Source organism: Abramis brama (assembly GCF_963993115.1).
Source record: "Abramis brama genome assembly, chromosome: 24".
NCBI lineage: Eukaryota > Metazoa > Chordata > Actinopteri > Cypriniformes > Leuciscidae > Abramis > Abramis brama.
Genome location: NC_139986.1, coordinates 214,169 through 238,965, shown reverse-complemented (window position 1 = coordinate 238,965; position 24,797 = coordinate 214,169). Strand labels below are relative to the sequence as shown.

Below are 24,797 nucleotides of genomic sequence, written 5' to 3'. Positions count from 1 at the left end.
AACATCCCTATTGTAATACATGCTTCATTGACTTCATTATCATCTCGCTTGTTCTGAGTCAGATCCGAAGTAACTAGTAACTTGCTACTTGAATAGTCTTTTCATTGGATACCTTGTCACTCTTACTCAAATAATTATTAACATTATCACTTTTGCTTCTACTTGCATTATTCATTACACATTATACATTACATTATTTCTATAAGCACTTGTAGTTTTACTCAAGTATATTTTTTGGTTAGTTTACCCACCTCTGGTGATTTGTACACATTATACCCATAAAACAATAATAATAATAAATAAATAAACACATAACTTCTTAAAAGTCTACCAGTCAGTGGAAAGCACCTGGACCAGATTCTCAGTCAAGGGTTATAAAAACCTTCTGTAGAGAATTGTCTAAACCATATTTCAGCAATACATATTTTTATTATTTTATTTTATGCATACTTAAATTTTACAAAAAAATTGCTGGACAATATCAGTCCATTATTGGTTTATGTAGGAGCACCACAATTGTTCAAACAGCATTACAACAGAGTGGCAAACAAATTCACGCTGTGGTTGATTTATGTAATCAATATATGTTTTAGATTGAAATCCATGTTTTTCTTTGCACATCAGTGTATATTTCTAGAGACTAAATAAAGGCTGTTTCCCTCAGGCATTATCCGGACCGCCCTGCCCAACATGGACCGAGAGGCGCGTGACCAGTACGTGCTGATCATTCAGGCCAAGGACATGCTGGGTCAGATGGGAGGACTGTCCGGCAGCACCTCTGTGACGGTCACCCTCACGGACGTCAATGATAACCCTCCACGCTTCTCTCACAGTAAGAGCAACACATGTCTGACATCCTGAGGACATCTGCTGATTGTGGAAAGTGAATATGATCTACAGTAATTTTCCTCTTTAGTCACTTTAGCATGTGGTTTTTCAGTGGGAAACACAGTCCATCTTAACCAGGTACCAAATGCCCTTTACTTTTCAAACTCCTACAACACTATAAATCCGCAGTCGGTGTATGAATGAGTGATTGAATAGGTGAATGTGAGGCAATATGTAAAGCGCTTTGGTGGCCATAGGTCTGTTGAAAGCGCTATATAAATGCAGTCCATTTATAAATCAATGTATATCTGAAAATGCAACAGAAATACTTGATAAACTGGTCGTCAAGCTTCAGCGGATAGATGTTCTAGTGCTTTGGAAAAAGTGCTTTGTGTTTATACTGAAAGCGAGTTATGTGACGCAACAAGTCAAGTCACCTTCATTTACTGTATATAGCGCTTTTACAAAACAGATTGTTTCAAAGCAGCTTTACAGAGATAATAGGAAATTAATGCAACAAAGATTACGAGGGCTAATGAGAGCTGTCTCAGTACTGGACTTCCTAAGACCGCAGTAAGTCCAACAAGCTGAACTGGCCAGATCTGACCCGTTGAAGAGACACAGAGTCTGTCTCTCCAGGAAAGGTGCTACTCTCTTTTCAGGAATTTGGCTCATAGCCAGGGCCTAATTTACCTCATATTGTGACATAGAATAAATTAATTTATAATTCAAAAATAAATGTTAGGGCTACCTAAGCCACGCACCATTGAAGACAGTATTAGCTGTGACTCGACGACAAATGCTAGACTAAGAAACTCTTCTCCGCTCCTTAAATACATAAAATATTAGCCATGTAGTATTTCTTGAGTAAAGAAAACGCTGTACTTATTCAACAAACCAGTTCTTCTTTAATTACCTTTGCATTGCAAACAAGCAGAGACGCTCCACAATGTGTGCGGCACATCATTCACGATACACGCAACTTCAGAGCTCATGGATAGAATGGCTAACATGTTAACACTAGAAATAATTTCCTCTACGAAGAAAATGAGTCTAACCAGGCCTGACAGAAGTCAAACAAACTTAGAATAAGAAGAGCAATGTTTGTGAGACAATGTGAAGAAAGAGAGGTCTGAGAAAAAGAGGTGAATGTGAATTAAAAACAAAAGGATAGCTAGATGGTGTCACACGATGAAGACAGACGAAGGCAGATTAACAATATAGACGATTTAATCCACAGACAGGTGACGGACAGTAACAGCGTCTATCCAGGGGTTAAATTGGGATTTATTACGTGGGGGGGCTCTCCCTAGGGTGGTCCGGGGGTATGCTCCCCCGTGAATTTTTTTTTAAAAATAAACCATTAAATGGCATTTTCTGGAGAGTTTTGTGCAAAGAAATGGAGAAATTGAGTCTTACATGATATGTGAAAAACTGCAAGGTTAAGAGCATACTTTGCATTGTTGTAGTATCAACAAGTATTAGGACATTTAGTATTTACATTAATGTTAATACTACACGCTGTTAATTGCAGTGGTGGAATGTAACGAAGTACAAACACTTTGTTACTTTACTTAAGTAAATTTTTCACGTATCTGTACTTTACTTAAGTAGAATCAAGTGCATAGGCTACTTTTGACTTTTACTTCGTTACATTTTGCAGCAATTATTATACTTTACTCCACTATATTTCTACAACGTTTCGTTACATTTTCGTTACATTTTCTCAGTGAAAGTTTTAAAGCAGTCTTTAGTGCCACTTTCAGAGCGCTCACGTCCGTAACATTGTTTTTTCCTCATAAATGTGAACATGAAAAATAAAATAAAATGAATATGTTATGTTCTGTGGAGAGCCAACCCTTCTTGATCCGGTGGGTAGTATTACTTTTGGTTTGCGCAGTGTAATTCACAGAATAACAAAAAAATATTTTGTCACCTAAAAGTTAAAGATTTTTTGTGTCACAGACACAAACACTGCAAGACACTGCAAACAGGCACATCAGGACACAAACGAGCAGGCTTATGTGCCGGGGCTGAGCCCCGGAGAGCCCCGGCCCAATTTAACCACTGCGTCTATCACACAAACAATAACCAACTAGAGACTGAACAGACCGGGAGTATAAATACTCATAGCAAATAAGATCACTAAACAGGAACAGCTGACAAGACTTAACTAATTAGAAACCATATTGACTAACGATAACTAATGGAGACAAGAACTAAACTGAACATACATGTGACAGATGGATGGAGGGATAAGCAATCACAGGGAGAAAAGAGGAGTGAAACCAAGGCAAGAATGACAGATAAGGTTTGGTCTGCTAGAAGCTTCTATTCCATGGCAAATTAAAAAGTCATTGCAGAGATTTACACGCCAGTTCTCCATGAGGGAGGCATGATAATACAGACACAGAGAGATCATCATTTCATGAGTCTCAACATCAGCATTTCATAATAGATCTGAGGTAAACCTGAGATCGTGTGATTAAACTGACCTGCAGATATTCTTGCCCTTATTGAAAATTCAAATAAAAAAAGGTATTGAATGTGCTACTGAAAATAGAAAAACTGGTTGGTAAAACTTAACAGATATTCTTCTGTATACGTCAGCTAAATGAATGGCTGTATATAATAATGGCATTTTTGTCCCTATATGTTGTTGTTTTTTAGCCTTCTTAATTTTTGGTCAGGCTCATGAAAACAGACACACATTTCACCCTAAAACAAAAAGAAAGAAATAAGAAATCATATTTCGGATGAAGAAAATCATGCCTATTGGGATTAAAATGTTTCTCATTTTATTCCTAAATTCTAATTTCTGTATCTATATTACCGTGTTGCAGGAGTTTGCGTGTAGTTATACTATAGTTCTGTTGTTTGCTTCACTATCGCTACAAATCATTGAAAATACTTACTTTTGATTTTTTTTTTTTTATAATCAAACAATAAATACAAACCAGTACAATAAATAACTATGCAATAACAGCAATTTTGTTGTATTACATTATTACTAATATTGTATTACTACAAATATTACAATGATATTGTCACAGATATGTTCAGTTTGTTTAGTTTTGATGGACTTTTAGTTTGTTTTCTCTAGTCACATGTGTTCCTTTGTTTGATTTTCCCACCATTCATCTGTTGCTATGGACACGAACTCTATCATCACAACTGTTCATCTTTTAGTTAATCACCATGTGTATTTAAGTTCCTCTTGTTCACTCAGTGTTTGTTCGATCTACGCTACATTAAGTGTGTGTTGCCCTGCCTGTCTGAGTGTTATTTGTATTACCCTCATTAAACTTCATATTGGAACTTTATTCTTCATCTTCGTCTGCCTTCCTACAACTTCCCGTGACAGATATATCATTAGGCTAAAAATATAGTTTAGAGGATTGCAGGAAAATGTGCTTAATTGTCATGAAAATATACAAAATGCTTCATTTTCATCAAGCAAAATCACATTTCTAATTCCTTTCCTTTGATTAAGACCTGGACATTGGCAGGTTCATAACAGGTTTGAATGAGTTTAGAGTGTTAATGTTAAACATCTCTCTGCCTCTAGAGTCGTATCAGTTCTCAGTGCTGGAATCTCTGCCGGTCGCATCAGTGGTGGCCAAACTGAAAGCCGCAGATGCTGATATCGGCTTCAATGCGGAGATGGACTACCGCATAATAGATGGAGATGCACCCGGTGTGTTCAACATCACCACAGACGAGGAGACTCAGGAGGGAGTCATCTTTCTGCAGAGGGTGAGATCACACTGGCCTTCATAGGGAAAGAATGAGAACAATACATAAGATTGTTGTTCTTTGTTAATATATCTGTAGTCAACTGATTATGGTGGTATGCAGGGTTCCTCACTTCTGGGTCTGGAGAAAAAAATTTAAACTTACATTTACATTGAATAATTTAGAAGATGCTTTTATCCAAAGCGTCATACAAATGAGGAGAACAATAGTAGCAATCAGACCAACAAGAGGGCAACAGTATACAAGTGCTGTAACAAGTCTCAGTTAGTCTAGCACAGTACACATAGCAAGTTTTTTTGTTTTGTTTTTTTTAATCAAAAAAACAAATAGAATAGTATAGAATAGAAAAGGTAAGTACTAGTATTAATTGGTCAGATGCTGGCGAAAAAGAGTTCAGCTCCAGCCCTCAACAAACTCACCTGAAGCTGACCAAGTGTTCAGGATTACGTGAAAAGCACAGCCAGGTGTGTTGGAGCAGGTTGGCACTGATGTCTGCAGGAAAGTCCCTTGGACACCCCTGTTCTAGAGCAATCTAGGAGCCAGTATTATGGTGTTGACTGCATTTCGATTGGATCTTGGTGGGCTAACTCAAACAAATGTCCAGTGCCGTCAAATAAGGCTGCGAGGACAACAGATGAAGATGAAGCGAGATCATTTACACGCCACGCAACAGCAGTGACTGGAATAAAGAAGGACAAATCTCCACACACCTTCTTACACAAAATGGACAAAAGCCTACAACACATCCACCTAATGCTTATTCATAGAAATAAGTATTCTTAATAACAACTATTTGTATTACAACGGTTTACACAAATTCAGCTGTTAACATAAATGCATTCCTAATAGTTCTGTCTATTTCCATCATGTTTGACTCCATGCATTTAAAACATTGCCAAATGTGTTTTGGAAATTTGGTGGTTTGGAAAGTGATTAATGCATAGATAGATAAAGACTCTGTGTGTGCTTTAGATTATGCAAATTAGTTCCACGGGGGAAAGGAGGGTGGGCCACACCTCTGATACCAGCAGCCAATCATTGCACATCATATAGATGTACCAAATGGCAATCTCTTCTTTAGAAAAGTGATACAGTACCCTTGACCAAGTTCTGTGTCTCTGGCCCAGTCAGGCAGAAAACATTACAGACACATTTGCAACCAGGTTGTTCTAGATTGTTAAGGACCTTCTGCGCCTACTTCAAGGCCTTGTCTGCATGTTCCAGATTGTAAGGACCATCTTGCAGGAGATCCGCATCCCACAACACTTTGTGTTCAAGACTGTCACAGTGGATTCTGGCTCTTTTCCAACTTCACTGACACCCAGCACATAACGCACACAAACTGAGTCGCATCAAATATGGTAAACTGCAGCTCAACTGTATTTCCTTGATGTGCAAGAAAAAACAGCATTAGTTCTGGTGTCATGCGAGCATGTTTGAGCTTCCATTGAGATGTACTCGGATGTGTATTAATCCATTTCTATATTTCAGACAAAAGTCTAAATTAAATCTGTTCAAAATTTTGGATGAGCATATTTGCTTTCAAAATGTCTGAGAGGAGGAATTTACTGAGGCAAAGATTTAAACTGGATGGTTTGTGTAAATTCAGTTATTTTGTCGTGTGGACTATGTGTATATGTATAGGACAGGGGTTCTCCACTCTGGTCCTCAAGATCCACTCTCCTGCAGAGTTTACCTCCAACCCTGATCAAACACACCTGCCTCTAACGTCCTAGCAATCCTGAAGACCTTGATTAGCTTGTGAATCTCAGGGGCCAGAGTTGAGAACCCTTAGTATAGGAGAAGTAGAGACGTGGATCTAAGTGGATCCCAACCCTGGTCCTGGAGACCCGCAGCACTGCACATATTAGATGTATTGGGAGTGAGAATGGGCTGTGTTTTAGCAGATGATTATTGTGGTGTAAAAACACACACACACACACACACAAAACGAGCAACTTCAAGACCTTCAATGTGTGTGTCAGAAATTCAGAATGTGCAGTGTTGTGCTCCAGGAACAGGGCGGAGAACCACTGTATCACACCATTTACAGACACAGCAATTAATACACAAATTAACTCAGTAATTTTTATTCAGGTCATTATTGCAATAGGGGTTTTGGTTGAGTGGGACAAGGAACACACTGTTACTTTGTGGGTAATATTGTGAAGAGCTGTCCATATGCACACCTGCAGGCAGAGCACTTTTGTGTCATTGGACTTATAGACACTTACTCACACATTTCCACTGACCAGAGGCTCTTCCACTACTGACCGTGTCTGGCAGCATCCTATCTTATTCAGAGGCAAAGGGCTTTGTTCAGTTTCACCAACTTTTTCTGTTCTTCATTGTTGTTGTTTTCCATTGCATTTTTGTCTTGCCTTCCAATAAAAAATTAAATAAAAATGAAGCATCCTAGAAATAAGGTAAATGTCCTTAAGCAGAAACATTGTGTAAGATGAGTTTAATATATACTATATCTATATTTTCATATAAATATATTAATATAGTACACTGTTACCTCACTAAATTTCTGTAATAAATTTGCAATGTAAATTACACATTGTAGCATTGCCACATATGTCAAGTCAAGTCACCTTCATTTATACTGTATAGCGCTTTTAACAATATAGATTGTTTCAAAGCAGCTTTACAGTGATAATAGGAGATTACAGTAACAGAGATTGTTTTGGCTTTACAGCAGATCTAGGATAAAGTTATTGTCCAGCTAAAGTTAGTTTTGATTGATTCACTTCCGTTGTAAAGATCCTTAGTTATTAACTTAGGGGCCGCTAACACGACACCGTTCTCACAGAAAACAGAAAACCCTCAATGCTGTTTGGCTGTTCATTCGCAACATATGATGGCAGAGCTTTCGGTTTATAGATTCCCCTATCCTAGAGAGAGTGAATTGCTAAGTGCTAATCTGTCTAGATATGTAATAAACATTTTGCAAAAGAAAACCTCAAAAAGGTTAATTATAGATCAAATAAGACAGAAACACACCCGTTCACTGGTCATTTTCCTCAGCTCTGGCAAAGGCAAGTTTCAAATCAGTGCTTCTCCGGGAGACTAGCGCTAAATTAATACTCTAGTTTAGCGCCATCTACTGTTTTAGAAGAGGAAGTTGTTCAACTGCATTTGTGAGAAAATCTGCCTGGACACATTTGTGAGAAAATCGAGCCGAGAGATCTCATAAAAAGCCAAGTGTCACACAATCATAACAGACAGATATGCATTTGTATGCACTAGATTTGGTATTTGTTCAAAGGTTACATGCAATTTGTAGGATGGTTTGTATTTATTTGTGAAGTATTATCTTGGCTCATTTATTTATATTTGTAAAACACAATACATATTTGTTACTCCACTGCATTTTCACTCAAACTGACCTTTGTACTTGCACATTTCTTTCTGTTTGTTTGCGAGTCGAGTTTTCCTTTGTCAAGTAGATCGAGTTTGTTTGCAAAATGCTGGATTTGTTTGTTTAATTATGGCACATAATTCACTCCATACAACCGGGCCATCGAGGATTATGTGGCAGACTTTTGTGAACTTTGCCACCAAGTTGACTTCAATGAGATTGCCCTCAAGGACATTTTTAGAGTGGGTCTCAATGAACCTATCCGGTCTTGTTTGCCAGAGGGGGAAATTCACTTTTCCCTTGCCCAATACATAGACTATGCCCTTTTGTTTAGTGGCTCAATTTTTACTGTGGGTTTTGCGGACGAGGAGCCCCGCAACCCCACAGTACACACCAAGTCTGAGCTTCTTCACGCCACGCCTGCTGAGCCTGTGCCTTCGAACAAGATGGCCGCAGTGCCTGAGTCAGCTCCGGAAGATACAGCACTCATCATAGTCTCCACGGCTATTTTGAATGTGTGGGTAGCACACACATTGGCTCCAGCCCGTGAGCCCTCGGCCAAGATGGCCGCCACCGTTCCAGAGTCTCGTCCCAAGATGGCCGCTGCCACGCCAGAGTCTTTTTTGGGTGTGGGCAGTAGGTCCCTGGTTAGGGCCTGTGGCCAGCTACGCCCACGGTCCATTGCTCATGCCCGCCATTGCCATGTCCTGGTCCCGTTCCCTACGTTACAAATATTTTTATGAAAAGACAAAATCAGACACTGATTAAGATTTTATTTTTGCTGTGTTTTTTCTTTTCTCCTGCCCCGTACTTGTTCTTTTTTACCATATCTTTCATTCTGTCTTTAAATGTGCTCTCTCTCTCTCTCTCTCTCTCTCTCTCTCTCTCTCTCACACACACTCTCACACACACACAGCCTTTGGACTATGAAACTAAGAGCAGTTATTCTCTGAAGATTGAAGCCACTAATCGGAATATTGACCCTCAGTTTCTGAGCTATGGGCCCTTCAGTGACTTGGCGGCTGTAAAGGTCACCGTAGAAGATGTAAACGAGCCGCCGGTCTTCTCAGCCCACATCAGTAAAATGGTGGTGTCGGAGGCAGCGAGGGTTGGTTCTGTCATCGGGACGGTTTCGGCCCGTGACCCAGACTCGTCCAGCAGCGCCATCAGGTAAATGCTTCATTTATTTGTGTGCTGTGTAATATGCTGATGTGATTCATATCGCTGGTCATTTTACTGTCTTCTTAGCCACATAAAATACAGTTCTAAACATAACACTGATTGGACGTCACAAAGCACCTGTAACCACACATGAATCAGAGTCTATATTAGTTTGCTGCTTCTGTTTTTGGTCAGATAAAAGGTTGATTGAATTATCAAATGTATAAAAAGTTGACATTACATAAAAAATAAAGTAAACTCTTCAGCCATTTAGTTTTAGCCAAAGTTTGTAAAGAGCAAGAACTTGCAAGTTTGGTTGTGAGGGTTGAACGAACAGGTGTCAGGGTTCTGTCACTTCTGTCTAGTCTATTTCTTGGTTTTGTGACAGAGCCCTGACACTCCTGTTTTGTCTCGTGCTGTGTTTTACACTAGCTGTGTGCTTTCATGTTGTCATGTTTTGTGTGAACACGTGGCTTAAGAGTGTTCTCATTAGATGCATGTTCATGTCTTGTTTTGTGAGCACATGGCTTGTGATTTGTTTTACTGGCCATGTGCTCATCTTTTAGTCATGTTTGTTGTGAGCACATGGCTTGTCATGTGGTTTCCTTGTGCCCTGTGCTCTCCTGTGGATTGTCTAGCCCTGCCTATCTTGTTACCTGATTATTGGTTCATTTGCCCCACCTGTTGAAAGTTGAAAGTTGAAAGTTTATTTGCACATATAACATTTCAAATACAACTTTACAAATCCATAAAAGAAGAAAACGAAAATACTGTGCGGGAGAGAGTGAGAAGACCATGAGGTCTTTTAAAACCACCTCCCCAAAATCACATTAAATGGATATAAAATTACATAATCAAACAAGACAATACAATCAATACATCAATCATTTCAATATAACAAATTAACAAGATAAACTTATTTACATGTTAACATTATTTTCAGCTCTCTTTTAAAATAGTTTAGAGTGGTTTTAGTCTTTAAAGCGGGGTCTAAATGATTCCAGAGGGAAGGCCCTCTGTATTTCAGTGTAGATTGATTGGCTGTAGTTCTACAAAAAGGAAGATAAAAGTCTTTACAGCGGTAAGGCATGAACATGAACATCCGAAGAATACATGAAAAAGTTATTAAAAGCTCTGGGCATAATATTTGTCATAGTCACATACTTGTATATAAAGATATTTATGCAATAGATGTTAACATTAAATATTGTCAAAATGTTATATTTTATGAAAAGCGGAGCAGATGATGACGATCTATTTGAATTACTCATAATTCTTAAGAATTTCTTTTGTATTAATAAAATCTTATTTAGATATGTTTGGCATGTTGCACCCCAAACAATATTACAGTACAGAATGTGGGGATAGATTAAACTGTAATATAATGTTTTCATACATGAAATATCAATTAAAGAGGGAACTCTACTCAGTATACCAACAGATTTCATTATTTTTCTGCAAACATGTTGAATATGATATTTCCAGGTTAGTTTTTGGTCGACAATGACACCTAAAAATTTTATTTGGTTCACTTGGCTAATTTTTAAACCATCAATTGATACCTCTATGTCCTGACAATCTCCTTTGTTTTTTGTGCTAAAAATCATAAAGTTAGTTTTTTGTATGTTAAGAGAGAGTTGATTTACTTTAAACCATTTAGAAATATTTTGTAATTCTTCATTTGCTTCTCTTATCAATGTGTCAATGTTAGAATGAGATAATAGAAGACATGTATCGTCTGCAAACATGAGTGGCATAACATTTTTACAAACAACTCTTAAATCATTGATATAAATTAGAAATAATAGCTCTAATTTCATCATGTCCTGGAGCTGTGTCCTTCATCTTTAATATGATTTCAAGCACTTCATTAGGAGTTGGAGGATCAAATTCATTTAAGCAAGGATGAGGCAAATCAAAAATTTGTGAAGTAAATTTTCCTGTATTCACAATGTTTTTTGCCAGTGAAGGACCAACATTCACAAAGAAATCATTGAAACCGTTTGCTATATCGATGGGGTTTTGATAATTCTCGATACCATCAGATAACTGAGATGGAATTCCTCGAGTTGTTTGTTTTTTATTTAATAATTCATTTATAACATTCCAGGTCTTTTTTATATTTTCACATGAATTTCCTAACTTTTCAGAAAAATATTTTTTCTTGGCATCTTTTAGAACTTTGCTGAATTTGTTTTTATATTTTTTATAGTACGCAGTATTTAACGGTGTGGGGCTAATGAGAGATTTTTTATACAACTTATTTTTAGTAATGTAAGATTTTCTTAATGCAGGTGTAAACCATGGCTTAGAAATATTCCTGTTTTTACTTCTACTTTGTACCATTGGAAAACATTTATTAAACAAAGATGAAAATATATTCATAAATGTCTGATAAGCTGTTTCGGCATCCTGATGTCCGAAGACATGATTCCATGATATCTCAGCCAGTGACCTTTTAAAAGACTCAACATATTTAGAAGTAAGTCTACGATGTTTCATACTATAGGTTGGCTTTTTTTGCTGAGAATTTGTAAAAAGCAGAAATACAGGGAGATGATCTGAAATATCAGTGAGCATTACACCTGATGTGATTGAATTTACAAAATGATTAGTTAGTATATTGTCAATTAAGGTTGCCGATGAACATGTTATCCTTGTTGGTTTATCAATAAGTGGATAGAAATAATAAGAATAAATTGTATTTAAGAACTCAATGGAGGAATTAAATTCATGTTTCAAAAGATCAATGTTGAAATCTCCAAGAAGAATGCAAGTCCTATTCTTAACACTTATAATCTCCAGCATAGAGGACAAAGCCTCATTAAAAATGTCAATATCATTATCAGGTGGTCGATAAATGCAACCAATAATTACAGTTTGACCCCCAAAACAGCCACATTTTGGAATTTCTATAAAAACTGCTTCTACATCAGTTTCAGAAAAATGAATACTCAGATCTTTACTTTCAAAGAATTCAAAATCGTCATGAATAAAAAGAGAAACTCCACCACCTTTTCTATTAGTTCTACAAAAATGTACTACATTGTATTGAGGTAAGGAGTAGAATTGTCTGATGTCCTCATTCAGCCACGTTTCAGTCAGAGCAAGCACAGAAAACTGATGTTCTAAAGTTGATAGAAACTGCATGAATAAGTCAGAATTCTTAGGTAGACTACGGATATTCAAATGAAAAGCGGAAAACATGTCCTGATTATAATTTGATTTACTTTTGGACAGTGCATTAAATTCAACTTCATTATAATAATGACATGTATCACTTGACCTTAAATTTAAACTATTTTTATCTGGGTCAACCAGGTCATTATATGATCTATCCTCATCAATATCATCTGGATTAAAGACCAAATTACTTGCAGAGAAACTGTGTGAAAATGACATAAAGAGTTAAAAACCAAACAAAAGGCAACAGTTAAATACCTTTACATGTAAGGCATTTTAACTGGATCGAGGAGGATGTACAATCAGTTGGTCATACTTTAGGAAGGCGATGTTCCCCTTTTTCCTCTCTTCTCTAAGTTTAGGAAGCAGTTCCTTTCGCTTCATGCGGACCTTGTCAGAGTAGTCCTCATTGATATAGATGTTTGTGCCTTTTAGGGACTTTGCTCTCTTCAGTATTGTCCTTGTTCTTGTTTGTCCTTGTACCGAAGAAGTTCAATCAGAATAGATCTTGGTCGTCCAGTAGAATCATATTTCCCAATTCGATGTCCTCTTTCAAATTCAATATGCTTTGGTTCTATTTTAAGATGCTCCAGAAAAAGTTTCTTTACTTTTGCTTCGGCTTCAATCCATGTTTCAGACTTTACATCAGGAACTCCATCGATCACAATGTTCTTTTTTCTTGATATGTTATCCATGTAATCCAGTTTACCCGTTAAGCTGTTTAAAGAAGCTTGGTATTCACCAAAACTTTCTGCAATGGCTTGATGTTTTTCTGCCATCTTGCTTGATTTAGCTTTTATCTCATCTACTTCAGCCTGAGAAAACTGGAGACTTGTTTTTAGGTCCTGAATATCTTTAGTCACACTTTGGACATCTTTGAAAAGGTTGTCCATGCGAACACACATAGAGTCCACAATCACTTGAACACATGATTTAAAACTCTTCTCTTGTTGATCAAGAAGTTCTTTAAAATAAGTCTTTAGTTGTTCAAGCATCTCCTGGACCATAGGCAATGACACAGAGTCATCCTCACCTTTTCTTGGCATTTTGATGTTTTCAGAGCTTGATTTGTAAAACCAGGCTGGACCAGCTTGAGTAGGCCTTGTATACAGTACAATCTGTCAAATATCACTTTAGTTGTCAACCATCCACCTTTCGTAATCCACAATCCAAATGTATCTTGAAGTATGTTTGGAAAAATATAGGTATGGTTATTCCAAAGTGACGTTCAACCATAAAAATAATAAAATACAAGTTCATTGAGTCTTGCTAAGGCTCATGCTGCTGCCACACAGGAAACAGGAAACAGGAAACAGGAAATTGTAAATCCTCTCTCGTTACCTGCCTTGTTTGCTCTTCCTCTTTATTCTCCTTGTTTTTGCTGGTTTGTCGTCTAACCTCATCTAACGTCGCCTCATGTTTCCTGTTCATGCCAAGTTTTTGTTTGTATTTGTTTTATTTTGTGCTTAGTAAAAACCCATTGCTCTGCACTTGAGTCCTTGCTACTTTCACTTCTGTCTAGTCTATTTCTTGGTTTTGTGACAGAGGCTGCTAAACACATTTATTTGATTTCACTTTATTATCAGAATTTCATACAAAGTTAGTATTGCATTCTAAGATATTTCATGGGAAAACCAAGAACAAACAAAAATCAAAACAGAACGACAACTGGCTGTCACGTAAAGTGGAAAACTTTGTATGCGTTTTGGCCATTCATTTACATGACAACAGCATTTTGGGGGCCTGAAAATGAAATGTTTTTTTTACCGTTATTCTGAATACTGCTATATTGTTTCAATCCAAACGGACTAACCTGTCAACAAACATACTCAAACATTTACATAATCATGTCCTTGAAACAAGCAGGTTTCTTAACCACTCAAAGGCTTGCTACAGGTGTCTGGTACTGTAACTCTGTGGCTCTTTGGAGAAATCTGACTTGACAGCTGTCTCTTGAGTTCCTTGATTGCTTTGTTTTTCTGCTGGTTCTGGTATGCTAATCTCCAACTGAATGGGAGCATGACAAATGTGCTTCACATTTCTCACAATCCTAGAGCCATCCTCTACATTGACCATTTCAAAGGAATTGTCCGATGTGTGCTTCAGCAGCACAAAACGAGTATCTCTATACTTAGAGTCCAGCTTACCATCTTCCATACTCGCCACATATACAATGTCTCCCAACTTAAAGTTGTGTTCCTTGGCTCGTCTTGTCATGTCTGCGTACTGTTTCATTTTCTCATTGTACCTTTTATGATGACTTTCAATGTCTTTTGTTTCTCTTTTGGCTGTGATGAGACTAGGCAACTTCGTACGCACATCTCGTCCAAACATCAGATAAGCTGGTGTCTCACCCGATGCTCTATTTGGTGTAGATCGATAGGCAAGAAGAATCTTTGAGAGATCTTCACTCCAATTCCGTCCTTCACTTTTTGCTGTTTTGAATGCTTTCTCCAAGTAACAATGAAATCGTTCTATTTTATCATTACTTTTGGGGTAGTAAGTTGAGGCCTTGATGTACTTAACTCCACTAGTTCTCAGAAATGCCTTGAAGACGTATCCGACAAACTGCTTCCTGTTGTCAGTCACTACTTCCAAGGGATACCCAAATTGGGCAAATATTTGCATAATTTCCTTGGTAACGGTCTTGGAAGTTATATCAGCAATGACTACTGCTTCAGGGTATGACTTGTAGTAGTCTATAACAGTAAGTATATAGACATTCTGAATAGAACTGACACGGTTGGTTGCACGAGTGAGCTACACGGGTGGTTGCAGGCAAACAGACGAAGATGAAGAGTGGAGTTCCAAAATGAAGTTTAATAAGAAAAGGCAGAGCAACACACACTAAACGTAAGTGTGACTGAACACTGGAAGACTGTGAAGGTGGTGACTGAAGATAATTGATGACAGTAACCATAGAATCATAGGAGTGGCAGGAAAATGAAACATCAGTGATTGGGCTATGGATTAATATCTGTACTTGTTTAATAACAACACTTGAGGATATGCTAAGTTTAAATTAATAGGGGGGAAAAGCATCCAAGAATACTTTTAGTTATGCTACGGTTAACCGGGTGAATTATTTTCCAGGTTAGAGCCAATGATGATAAATAAGAAAAGAAGAAAGCCTATAAAGATTAGTTTATTGTCCGTGTTATTATTGAAAGACTTGTGACTGGTGTGTCCAGGTACTCCATAGACCGTAACACAGACCTGGAGCGGTTCTTCAACGTGGATGCTCTGTCTGGTGTCGTCAGCACAGCCAAACCTCTTGACAGAGAACTCAATTCAGTCCACAACATCACCATATTTGCCACTGAGAACCGTGAGTATAATATAAGCCACATCTGATAATCTACATTTGCATAATTAAAAGCAGAACAATTGTGTATACATGCTTTAGTCAGAATAGATAGATAGATAGATAGATAGATAGATAGATAGATAGATAGATAGATCTATATAGAATAGTCAACCATTCAAAACTACAAAACTACAATTCTGATTTCCAGAAGTCTTTATTTGTCAGAAAATCATAACGATCTAGACTAGGGGTGTTCAAACCTATCCTGCACTGTCCTGCAGAGTTCAGCTAACCCTTATTAAACACACCTGACCAGCTGTGTGTTGGAGTGGGTAGAAGCTAAAGTCAAGTCATGTCAGCTTTACAGGGATAACAGGAAAGTGATTCAGTGATGCAAACAGAGTTCTGAAAGGCAAGCTAAAGTGTTCAGGATGTTGGCCTTCCAGGAGCAGGATTGGACACCCCTGATCTAGACATAACATCATATTATTGACCCGTCTTAGACCACCAATCAAAAGTCTCTTTCTATGTGGTGAGTCTGTATGTCTTAGCGAATAGCTGTTGATGCTAACTGTGTTTGTGTGTGTCAGAGGACCCATCTCAGGTTGGCAGAGGAATCGCTCTGATCACAGTCATGGACATTAATGATAACGCTCCAGTGTTTGCTATTGAGTACGAGACACTCCTGTGTGAAACTGCTGCACCTGGACAGGTACGTGTAGCACTGTGCATGTTTATTACGGGTGTCAAAATGCAACAATACATCTTTACGGTAATAAAAATGAAATTCATTGATTATGGAATTTAAGTATGATGACTATAGTAATAACCAATCTGTCAAGGTTGTAGTGAAGGATGAGCGAGGACTCAAAGATGCAGAGTGTTATGGGCTTTGCTGGCACAGGACAGAGAACATAAGGAGAATAAATAGGAGGGTAACATGAGAGAGTAGGTGGGCAAATAAACCAATAATCAGGGAACAATAGGGGTGAGGTTAAGACAATCGACAGGAGAGCACATGGCACATAGAAACAAACATGACAAGCCATGTGCTCTCACCAAACATGACAAAAACAAGCACACGACCAGCGAACACAATCACAACAAGAACACGCAGCCAATGAGAGCTCTCACCGACTGCCTGTCCACACAAAACATGAGTACATGAAACCACAGGGCCGATGGAAAACCACGAGCTTCGTGCTGCACAGAACACAACACACACGCGCGGACAGAAGAGTGTACGGGCCGAGCGAACTCGAAATAAAACATACAGAGCATGTCCGAACCCCGACACTGAACCAAAACCAAACTAGACAGAAGTGCCGGGTCCGAACACCATGCTCTCGTGGACAGAAGAGTGAACTCAGAACCGCATGCTCTCAGTGACGAGATGGCAGGAGTGTGAGGGCTCTGTCACCAAACAAGAATAAACCAGAAGCCTGACACAATGTGTTAGTGTTACACGGATTACACATGCGCACTCTCACTACACACAGAGCATGAACGACTACATTTATATTTTAATTATTGTTATATTTATATATTTAAATTTTTGACAGACATTTTTTTTTTTCAAGAGTCAACTTAACATGTGGGTTAGTTTGTAAAATTATACATTTTACAATAATACATGTATATGAATTTGTTTTCAGAATTTAATTCAATTCATATTCTTTTTTTAAACCGGACATATTATTTTGTCTATATTTGACTATAATTCAAATGATTTTTCTAGTTACAATGTCTTCAGAGTATTTTTTTTAAATAATTATGAATTGTTGCAGAATAATACAATTGAATTCAGATTTCATATGCATTAATTGCACGACTAAAACACATTCCTCTCATGTATTTGCATTGATTAGTCTTCTAGTTTAAGTTTAAAATACTTTTGTCTGTATTCAAAGACAAGGCTTAAGCCTAGTCCCAGACAAAAATGCATGTTTGAACTGTTTTAACTGAAAGCATAGCTTAAAATACAGTATGTCGGTGCCACTGTTTTGTAGATGCACACAATTTTTTTTTTTTTTTTTTTTTTTTTTTAATCTAAGCCCTGTCTGTGAAACCGGGCCATAAAGTAATAATTAGTTATCAACACAGTCAGCCATAATATGAGATTATATATTAAGTGCGTGTAATGTGTTTGTATCAGTGTTTGACATTCCCCTCATGTGGTATGGATAGACAAGATGCAGTCAAACAGAAAGAAGAATGAATGACAGTAAATGAAGGTCAGAGGAGGCACACAATCCATGCATCACACAGCAAATATTTATCAAAAGTCTTTTGTGGAGGTAAATGCCTGAACTGGGTGCTCTTGGCATTAGGAAAATATAATCAGCAAGAGAGAAAAGCCACAAGGACATGAAAAAAGTATCATAGATCAAAATGATACTATTAAGGAAATGGCTGATAGGCTAATTTAATGTGGATTTGCATTGGCTCTTGCTGCTCATAAAAGCAAATAAAGAAAAGCTTTCTTTTAAGTCTGCTACTAATCATACCAGTTTTGTGTTTGGCTTCCCTTCTGTTGTGTCAGTGGCTCAGCTTTGAGTTTAGAATCAAAAGAATCTGAAAAAGTTGGCTGTGTAGAAGCAGAAGTGAGCACTATTGAGTCTTTCAATTGACACGTACTTTGTACTTTGAAGATGATTTCAAGGTACATGTCTTAAATCTGGAAATACAGTGGAGCATAAAATGATGTCCCAGACAATTAGAGTTAATACTAGACTTTTGTGACACTGGATTAATATGACTGAAGAACCAACTCAAGTCAAGGCAAGTCCCCTTCATTTATATAGCGCTACAGACTGTTTCCAATCAGCTTCACAGAGATAACAGTGTGGATAGGAGGCTGAGGAGGAGAAAGATGTGCGCCTGTTCTTCCTCTATTAAACCTCAGGATTTGTTGGTATGAGGGTGCGCTCACTTTCTCCCGGTTGTTTTGTGCTTGGTTTTGGCTTCTGTTTGTTTACTTCGACCTTGTTATTACTTTTGAGTATTGTTCTGTCTAATACTTTTACATCATGTGTCTGACAGAAATTGTCTTTGATTACGTTGTTTTTTTATATTATATATTTTTTTCTACTTATGTTAATAAATATTGTTGGTTGCAACCATACCAATCTTACTCTGTCCTTATTTCATTTGTCACGGCTTTGAGTCGGTCGTGACAACTGGAAAGTGATAATGGAACAGAGATTGTTTTGGCTTTACACCAGCTCTAGTTATTGTCCAGTTTAAGTAAGTTTTTGATTGATTAATTTCCATTGTAAAAATCATTTGTTATTACCTTAGGGGCTGCTTACACAACACTGTTTTCAACAGAAAACTTTTAATGTGTTCGGGCTGTTCATTTACATGACAACGGCGTTTTGGTGGCCTGAAATCACAATAGACATGAGGGACTATAATGCGTTAAGAGCTCGCTCAAGCACTGCGGAGCTAAATCATGCTTTGTAAGTAATCAGCAATATTTTAAAATGTATACGATGTTTCTGTCACGGGTGGTTGCAAGAAGGCAGATGAAGATTACACTTCCAACACAAAGTTTTAATGATAATAGGCAAAGCAACATACACCATAAACATAAACATAAACTAAAAGTCCATGAACTGAGCTAAACTGAACATAAATGTGACAGTTTAATAGGCAGCCAATGCAGTGTTGACAGAACCGGGCTAATATGGTCATACTTCCTGGTTCTGGTAACAACTCGAGCTGCTGCGTTTTGGACCAGCTGGAGTTTGTTTATTAAGCGTGCAGGGCAACCACCCAATAGAGCATTATAATAATCTAGCCTTGAGGTCATGAACGCATGAACTAATTGTTCCGCATTTGTCATTGAGAGCATATGACGTAATTTAGATATATTTTTAAGATGAAAGAATGCGGTTTTACAGATACTAGACACGTGACTTTGAAATTAAAGATTGGTATCAAAGAGCACACCCAGGTTCCTAACCGACGACGAAGACTTGACAGAGCAGCCATCAAGTGTTAGACAGTATTCTAGGTTATTACGTGAGGAAGTTTTTTGTCCAATAATTAGAATCTCTGTTTTTTCAGAATTAAGCAGTAGGAAATTACTAGTCATACAATTTTTTATATCAGCTATGCATTCCGTTAATTTTGTGAATTGGTAAGTTTCGTCGGTTCGTGAAGAAATATAGAGCTGAGTACCATCAGCATAACAGTGAAAGCTAATGCCATGTTTCCTAATGATATCTCCTAATGGTAGCATGTACAGAGTGAACAGCAGCGGTCCTAGTACTGAGCCTTGTGGTACGCCATACTGAACTTGTGATCGATAAGACATCTCTATTCACAAGAATGTTGTGGTCAATAGTATCAAATGCAGCACTAAGATCGAGTAACACTAATAGAAAGACGATCGGATGATAAGAGCAAATAATATGCTAATCAAGGTTAATGATTAATTATAGATACATTCTCTATCATTTAACAGATTAATACCTCTCTCTCTCACACACACACATATTGATTTTGTCCTAATGAGCACCACCTTTTCCTCGTCCACTCTCAGGCTGTCATGTAAGGGAAGTGCTCTCTTCAGAGAAACCTCTCTGCTAAGTGTGATAAAAATTGATGGAAATAGGGTGACCACCTGCTAATAAGCCCAAGGGGGGACAAGGGGTATGTTTCTGAGGGACAATGTGGGACACTGCCTGGCGCGGCGGTGCCCCCACCCCATGGGCAGACTCACTGTGGATAGTGGTTTACCCATTTCTAGCACATACCACCTTACATCATCATGGTATATTAATAATGCCCTATTCCCCTAAACATGTATAATTGCTGATGTATGCTCATGAATAGGCCAACCAATGTGTATTTTTTTCTAAATAAAGATTCATAATATTTTGAACATTCAGTGAATTGACAGATGCACTTCCACTTACGATTTAGGCTACTATTTAATTTAATTTATTTTTCATTACAATTTATTCACTTTAAATAAATTATAATATAAAATTATTGGATTAACAGGAATTGTAGTTGTTCAACACCACAGGAACAGTTAAAAAAAAAAAAGTATTTTCAAAAAAAAAAAACGATTGACATCGTATTCCCCTCCATGTCCGATTGAGAAGGACGTTTTGCAAAGGTCACAAAAAGCCCTCTCGGTATCCCCCTCAACACCTTTCAGCCACAAATATTCATTTTCCCAGTCTTTCTTGAACCCACACCTTCTCTTTTTAATTGCTGATGGCGGTGCCTCTCAGACAGTCTCTTTCTCCATTTTTCGAATTGGAAAGCGCGCATCTAAAAGTTCCTTCCCAGTGTGTCTGGTATGCGCGTGCGTGCGCTGTCATGACAACAACGAAAAAGTTGACAACAGTCAGCAGGGGTGCGTTTCCCGAAAGCATCGTTGGCCAACTATGGTCGCAAGTTCATCGCAATGTCCATTGAACTCTATTGGTAACGAGGGAACTTGCGACCATAGTTGGCTAACGATGCTTTCGGGAAACGCACCCCAGTTCAACTGAGGGGTGGGTGTGGCAACAATAGCGTGCTGAACTGTCAAGTAATGTTCGTTTGGCTGCCTGGGGCTCGAGGATATAGAGCGACCAACTTTTTTTTTTGAGCAAGCATGGATTATGCGTGACACGGTCTCAATTTGCGGGACGCATGAATTGGGCTTCAAACGCTGTGCGCGCACGCGCTACGCGGGACGGGTGGTCACCCTAGATGGAAATGAAGATTTTGCTTGCTGAAAGAGAGCTTCATACATTTTGCATTAATGAGTTTAATGGTCTCTGTCAGTTCAGGAGAATTTAATTTCTGTCAGAACTCTGCATTTGACAGATACATGCTCCGCTGACACACTCACAAGAAGAAAATGTCAACTTTTCAGAGCATATTAAGGCCCAATTATACAAAGGTTGTACTTCTGTTTTTTTGGTGTGTATGTGTGAGAGTGTGAGTGTGTGTGAATTAGCACTGTGGTGCTTGGCGCCCTTTACCATTTGCATCTTTGTAATTTGACATTAAATCACTGTAAATGGAAAAAGGAAGCTTTGTCTTTCACTGTGTCTGTTTAATGTGACACTTCTTCCTGCATAAATTCTAACTATTTTTAATTTGCTAATTGAACTGAAGCTGCTGACAAACTTCTACTTTAAGCTTGTAGTTAAACTAACTTTTTGTGTTAAACCATCTCTGTTGTCACTGAACATTTCAGCATATACCAGGCTGTTTACTGAATTACACTCATCTGAAAACATTTATTCTGAATCTGCCACCAATCTCTTCTTTACATCACATGTAGAGAACTGAATTACTATTCAAGCTGTTAAAAAAAGTCTTTGTTGACTGTCCACAGTTTAGTTATTTTGTTTTTGTTTGGTTTGTCTTTCTTTTCGTCAAACATTGTGCATCATGCCACTATGAACAGAAACAAAAGTGGAGCTTTTTGATAGAACTGTGAATTCTGCTCCGTATAAGATAATTCTTATGAACAATGGTAACACCGTCTGTCCATTACCTGAAGCACAGTTGGTACGTTCTATTTAAAATAATTATCTTGCTGTAATTCTACCTCAGAATGGTTGAAAAACAAGAAAGGTTTTGAAATGGCACAGTCAAAGTCCAGACTTAAACTCCATTCACTGAAGCACAACTAAACACTGATCAGACAGGACAAACACTTCTTACAGAATCAGAGGTGTAAAATACTTAAGTAATTTTACTTGATTACTGTACTTAAGTATTATTTTGGGGGATTTATACTTTACTTGAGTACAATTAAAAATCAGTACTTTTACTTTTACTTAATTAAATTTTTTAAGAAAAAAAAAGTACTTTTTACTCCTTACAATTTTATTTATAGTCAAAAAGTACTTCTTTTTTGGAGATCACTTCATTCTATTTTCCCTTGCTATTACCAAACAAATTGAATTGCGCTGATGACCAGTTTAATTTAAATGTTATTAATTCTGCCAATGAGATTCGGTTTCACATTCCATGAAATTGGTCAGACATGTTCATTGGTCCTTTGGAAGTGACGTCATGTCGCATCTATTACCACAATGCACAGCACCTTGACCTGGAAATTAGAGAAATTATAATAGTCAATCAGTGGAAGAAATTGGAGGAAGAACATGATTCAGCTGCAAACACAGTCCAAAATCAGCCACAGGATCAAGAGCACCCGTGGCCGTACCTTAGCGAATTCTTTTCTTTTAGTGGTAAAAGCATGTTTAGTGGATTGTTTAAAGCATGTTGCATACTGGCATTAGATAGTAGTCTTATAGTTTGATAATTAAATGCAATTAAATACAAACAGTTCTAAAGCAGGATAAAACCTTGTATATGGTTCATTCACTTCATGTTTTCAGAGATTAAAGCTTAAACAAGAATCTCTAGTTTTCATTCTTGCTGTTACTTTTACTTCTTTAATACTCAAGTACAATTTTAATGTGGTACGTCTTTACTTTTACTCAAGTACGATTCTGGCCAGATACTTTTACTTTTAATTGAGTAAAATTTTCCCTCAGTACTTGTACTTTCACTTGAGTAACATTTTTGAGTACTTTTTACACCTCTGAACAGAATTATGTGGTGATTCATTTATTTACCTCTCCATTTGCAATCACTTCATGTGAAGGGTCACTGTTCACACGTTCTATTTGACAGTTATTTTACAGATGTTTAGAAAGCTAACATTTAAGAATTTATCGTGTAATGCTGTCCAGTTACTCAAACTGTACAAAGAATACAGAATTAGGGATCCACCGAAATTTTGTGCACCAAAAATATTCTGCCAAAAATGCAATTAAACATTATTTACAGTTTTCAGATGAAAGAGTTTAAAAAAAGTCAGTTGAAAATACAAATAAAAAATAAAACTTCATTATATTAAATAATAGAATGCTGATGGTTATATGTAGCTGGAAAAAAAATGTTTACAGTCTATTAAACGTGATGACAAGGAAATTCAACAACAATCCGACAACAAGTGTGATGTAACAAAAATCTCATTCTAGAATACTGCAGTCAAATTTCAGATGTGATTGTGAAATTAGCTGGTCATGTATTCTGCCTATCATGTATCTGTATGAAAATTCATAATGGGTCGTTTTTGCCCAGATTTTGTCCCTGATTTACAGTCTCTAGTTGCCTAAAGTCAGAGGCAGTCTGCAGGTTTAGAGCAGTCAGTGGTGATTGATTTCACAGGAAAGTGTGTAGGGAATGATGGATTTATTTTCACATGTGTCTGCCTGAGTTTGTTTGGATCAACTTAAAAATCTGGTAGTGTTGTTTATTGTGTGAAGCCCAGTTTTTCTCAGTTTTGCCAAGTGTATGATGCCTAGGCTCGGTTTCACAGACAGGGTTTAAATTAAACCAGGATTAGGCCTTAGTTTAATTAGGAACTTTTATAAACATGCCTTAGAAAATCTTAAGACAAAACAATGGCACTGACATATTTTGATATATCAGTGTATGCTCTTTTATTTTAGTGAACATTTTATTGCCCATGATATGAAGCCCTTTAAAGACATTACTTCAGAATACTGCAGCATCAAGCATGTAAAGTCTAAAAACTGTGAATGCATTGATCTGCAGTGATAATGGTCTGTCTCAGGCAAGTTCTCTTATGCTAAGTGTTCTCAGCTCCATTCACAGAGTAGAAGAGAGACAAGCCATCAACACTGATGTGCAGATTCTCCAAATGCCTTTTCTCTCAGTAAATATTACTTTATTATAAATAAACTTATTTATAGCAAGGAATAGAGGATTTGTATATGTTTGATATTTTGTTTAATTACTAGTTTATGTGAAATTAGAATTGTACTGAATGAGAAATTTCAGCCTAAATTAAATATATCTCTGTACAAAATTGCATATCATGTAATGGGTAAGGAAATGTCATCATTGAGAGACATACAGACCAGTATTATTATTGTTGTTGTTCTTTGTAATGCTTTTTATTGGGTGCTTTTAATGCCATAAATAAAGGAAGTGTACCTTATATGTGGGCCTTAGGCTCTATATACAATTAATTAACCACAGTACTTGCACATAATTGTTTGTGTAGATACATGTTTCTACCTCTTTTTTTCTTTTTCTTTTCTTTTGTTGGCGATTGAGTCTTTCCTGCCATCCAAATCCCCAGTCCTGCAATGACTCGTGTGCTATAATTTGTTCAGCATTATCTCGATCAGTGCCAAG

The 24,797-nt window shown here is 37.3% G+C and overlaps 1 protein-coding gene across 1 annotated transcript in view; it reads left to right on the top strand.

The window, feature by feature from the left end:
• The window catches only part of LOC311075546 (cadherin-7), a gene marked incomplete at both ends in the record, with an annotated part of 106,878 nt that overhangs the window by 58,223 nt on the left and 23,858 nt on the right, over positions 1-24,797 (top strand). The window contains 5 exons of the mRNA XM_084103042.1: positions 665-832; positions 4,397-4,584; positions 8,865-9,118; positions 15,484-15,620; positions 16,190-16,311. Coding sequence (XP_083959168.1) covers positions 665-832; positions 4,397-4,584; positions 8,865-9,118; positions 15,484-15,620; positions 16,190-16,311 — 869 coding nt within the window. The remainder of the gene's footprint in view (positions 1-664; positions 833-4,396; positions 4,585-8,864; positions 9,119-15,483; positions 15,621-16,189; positions 16,312-24,797) is intronic.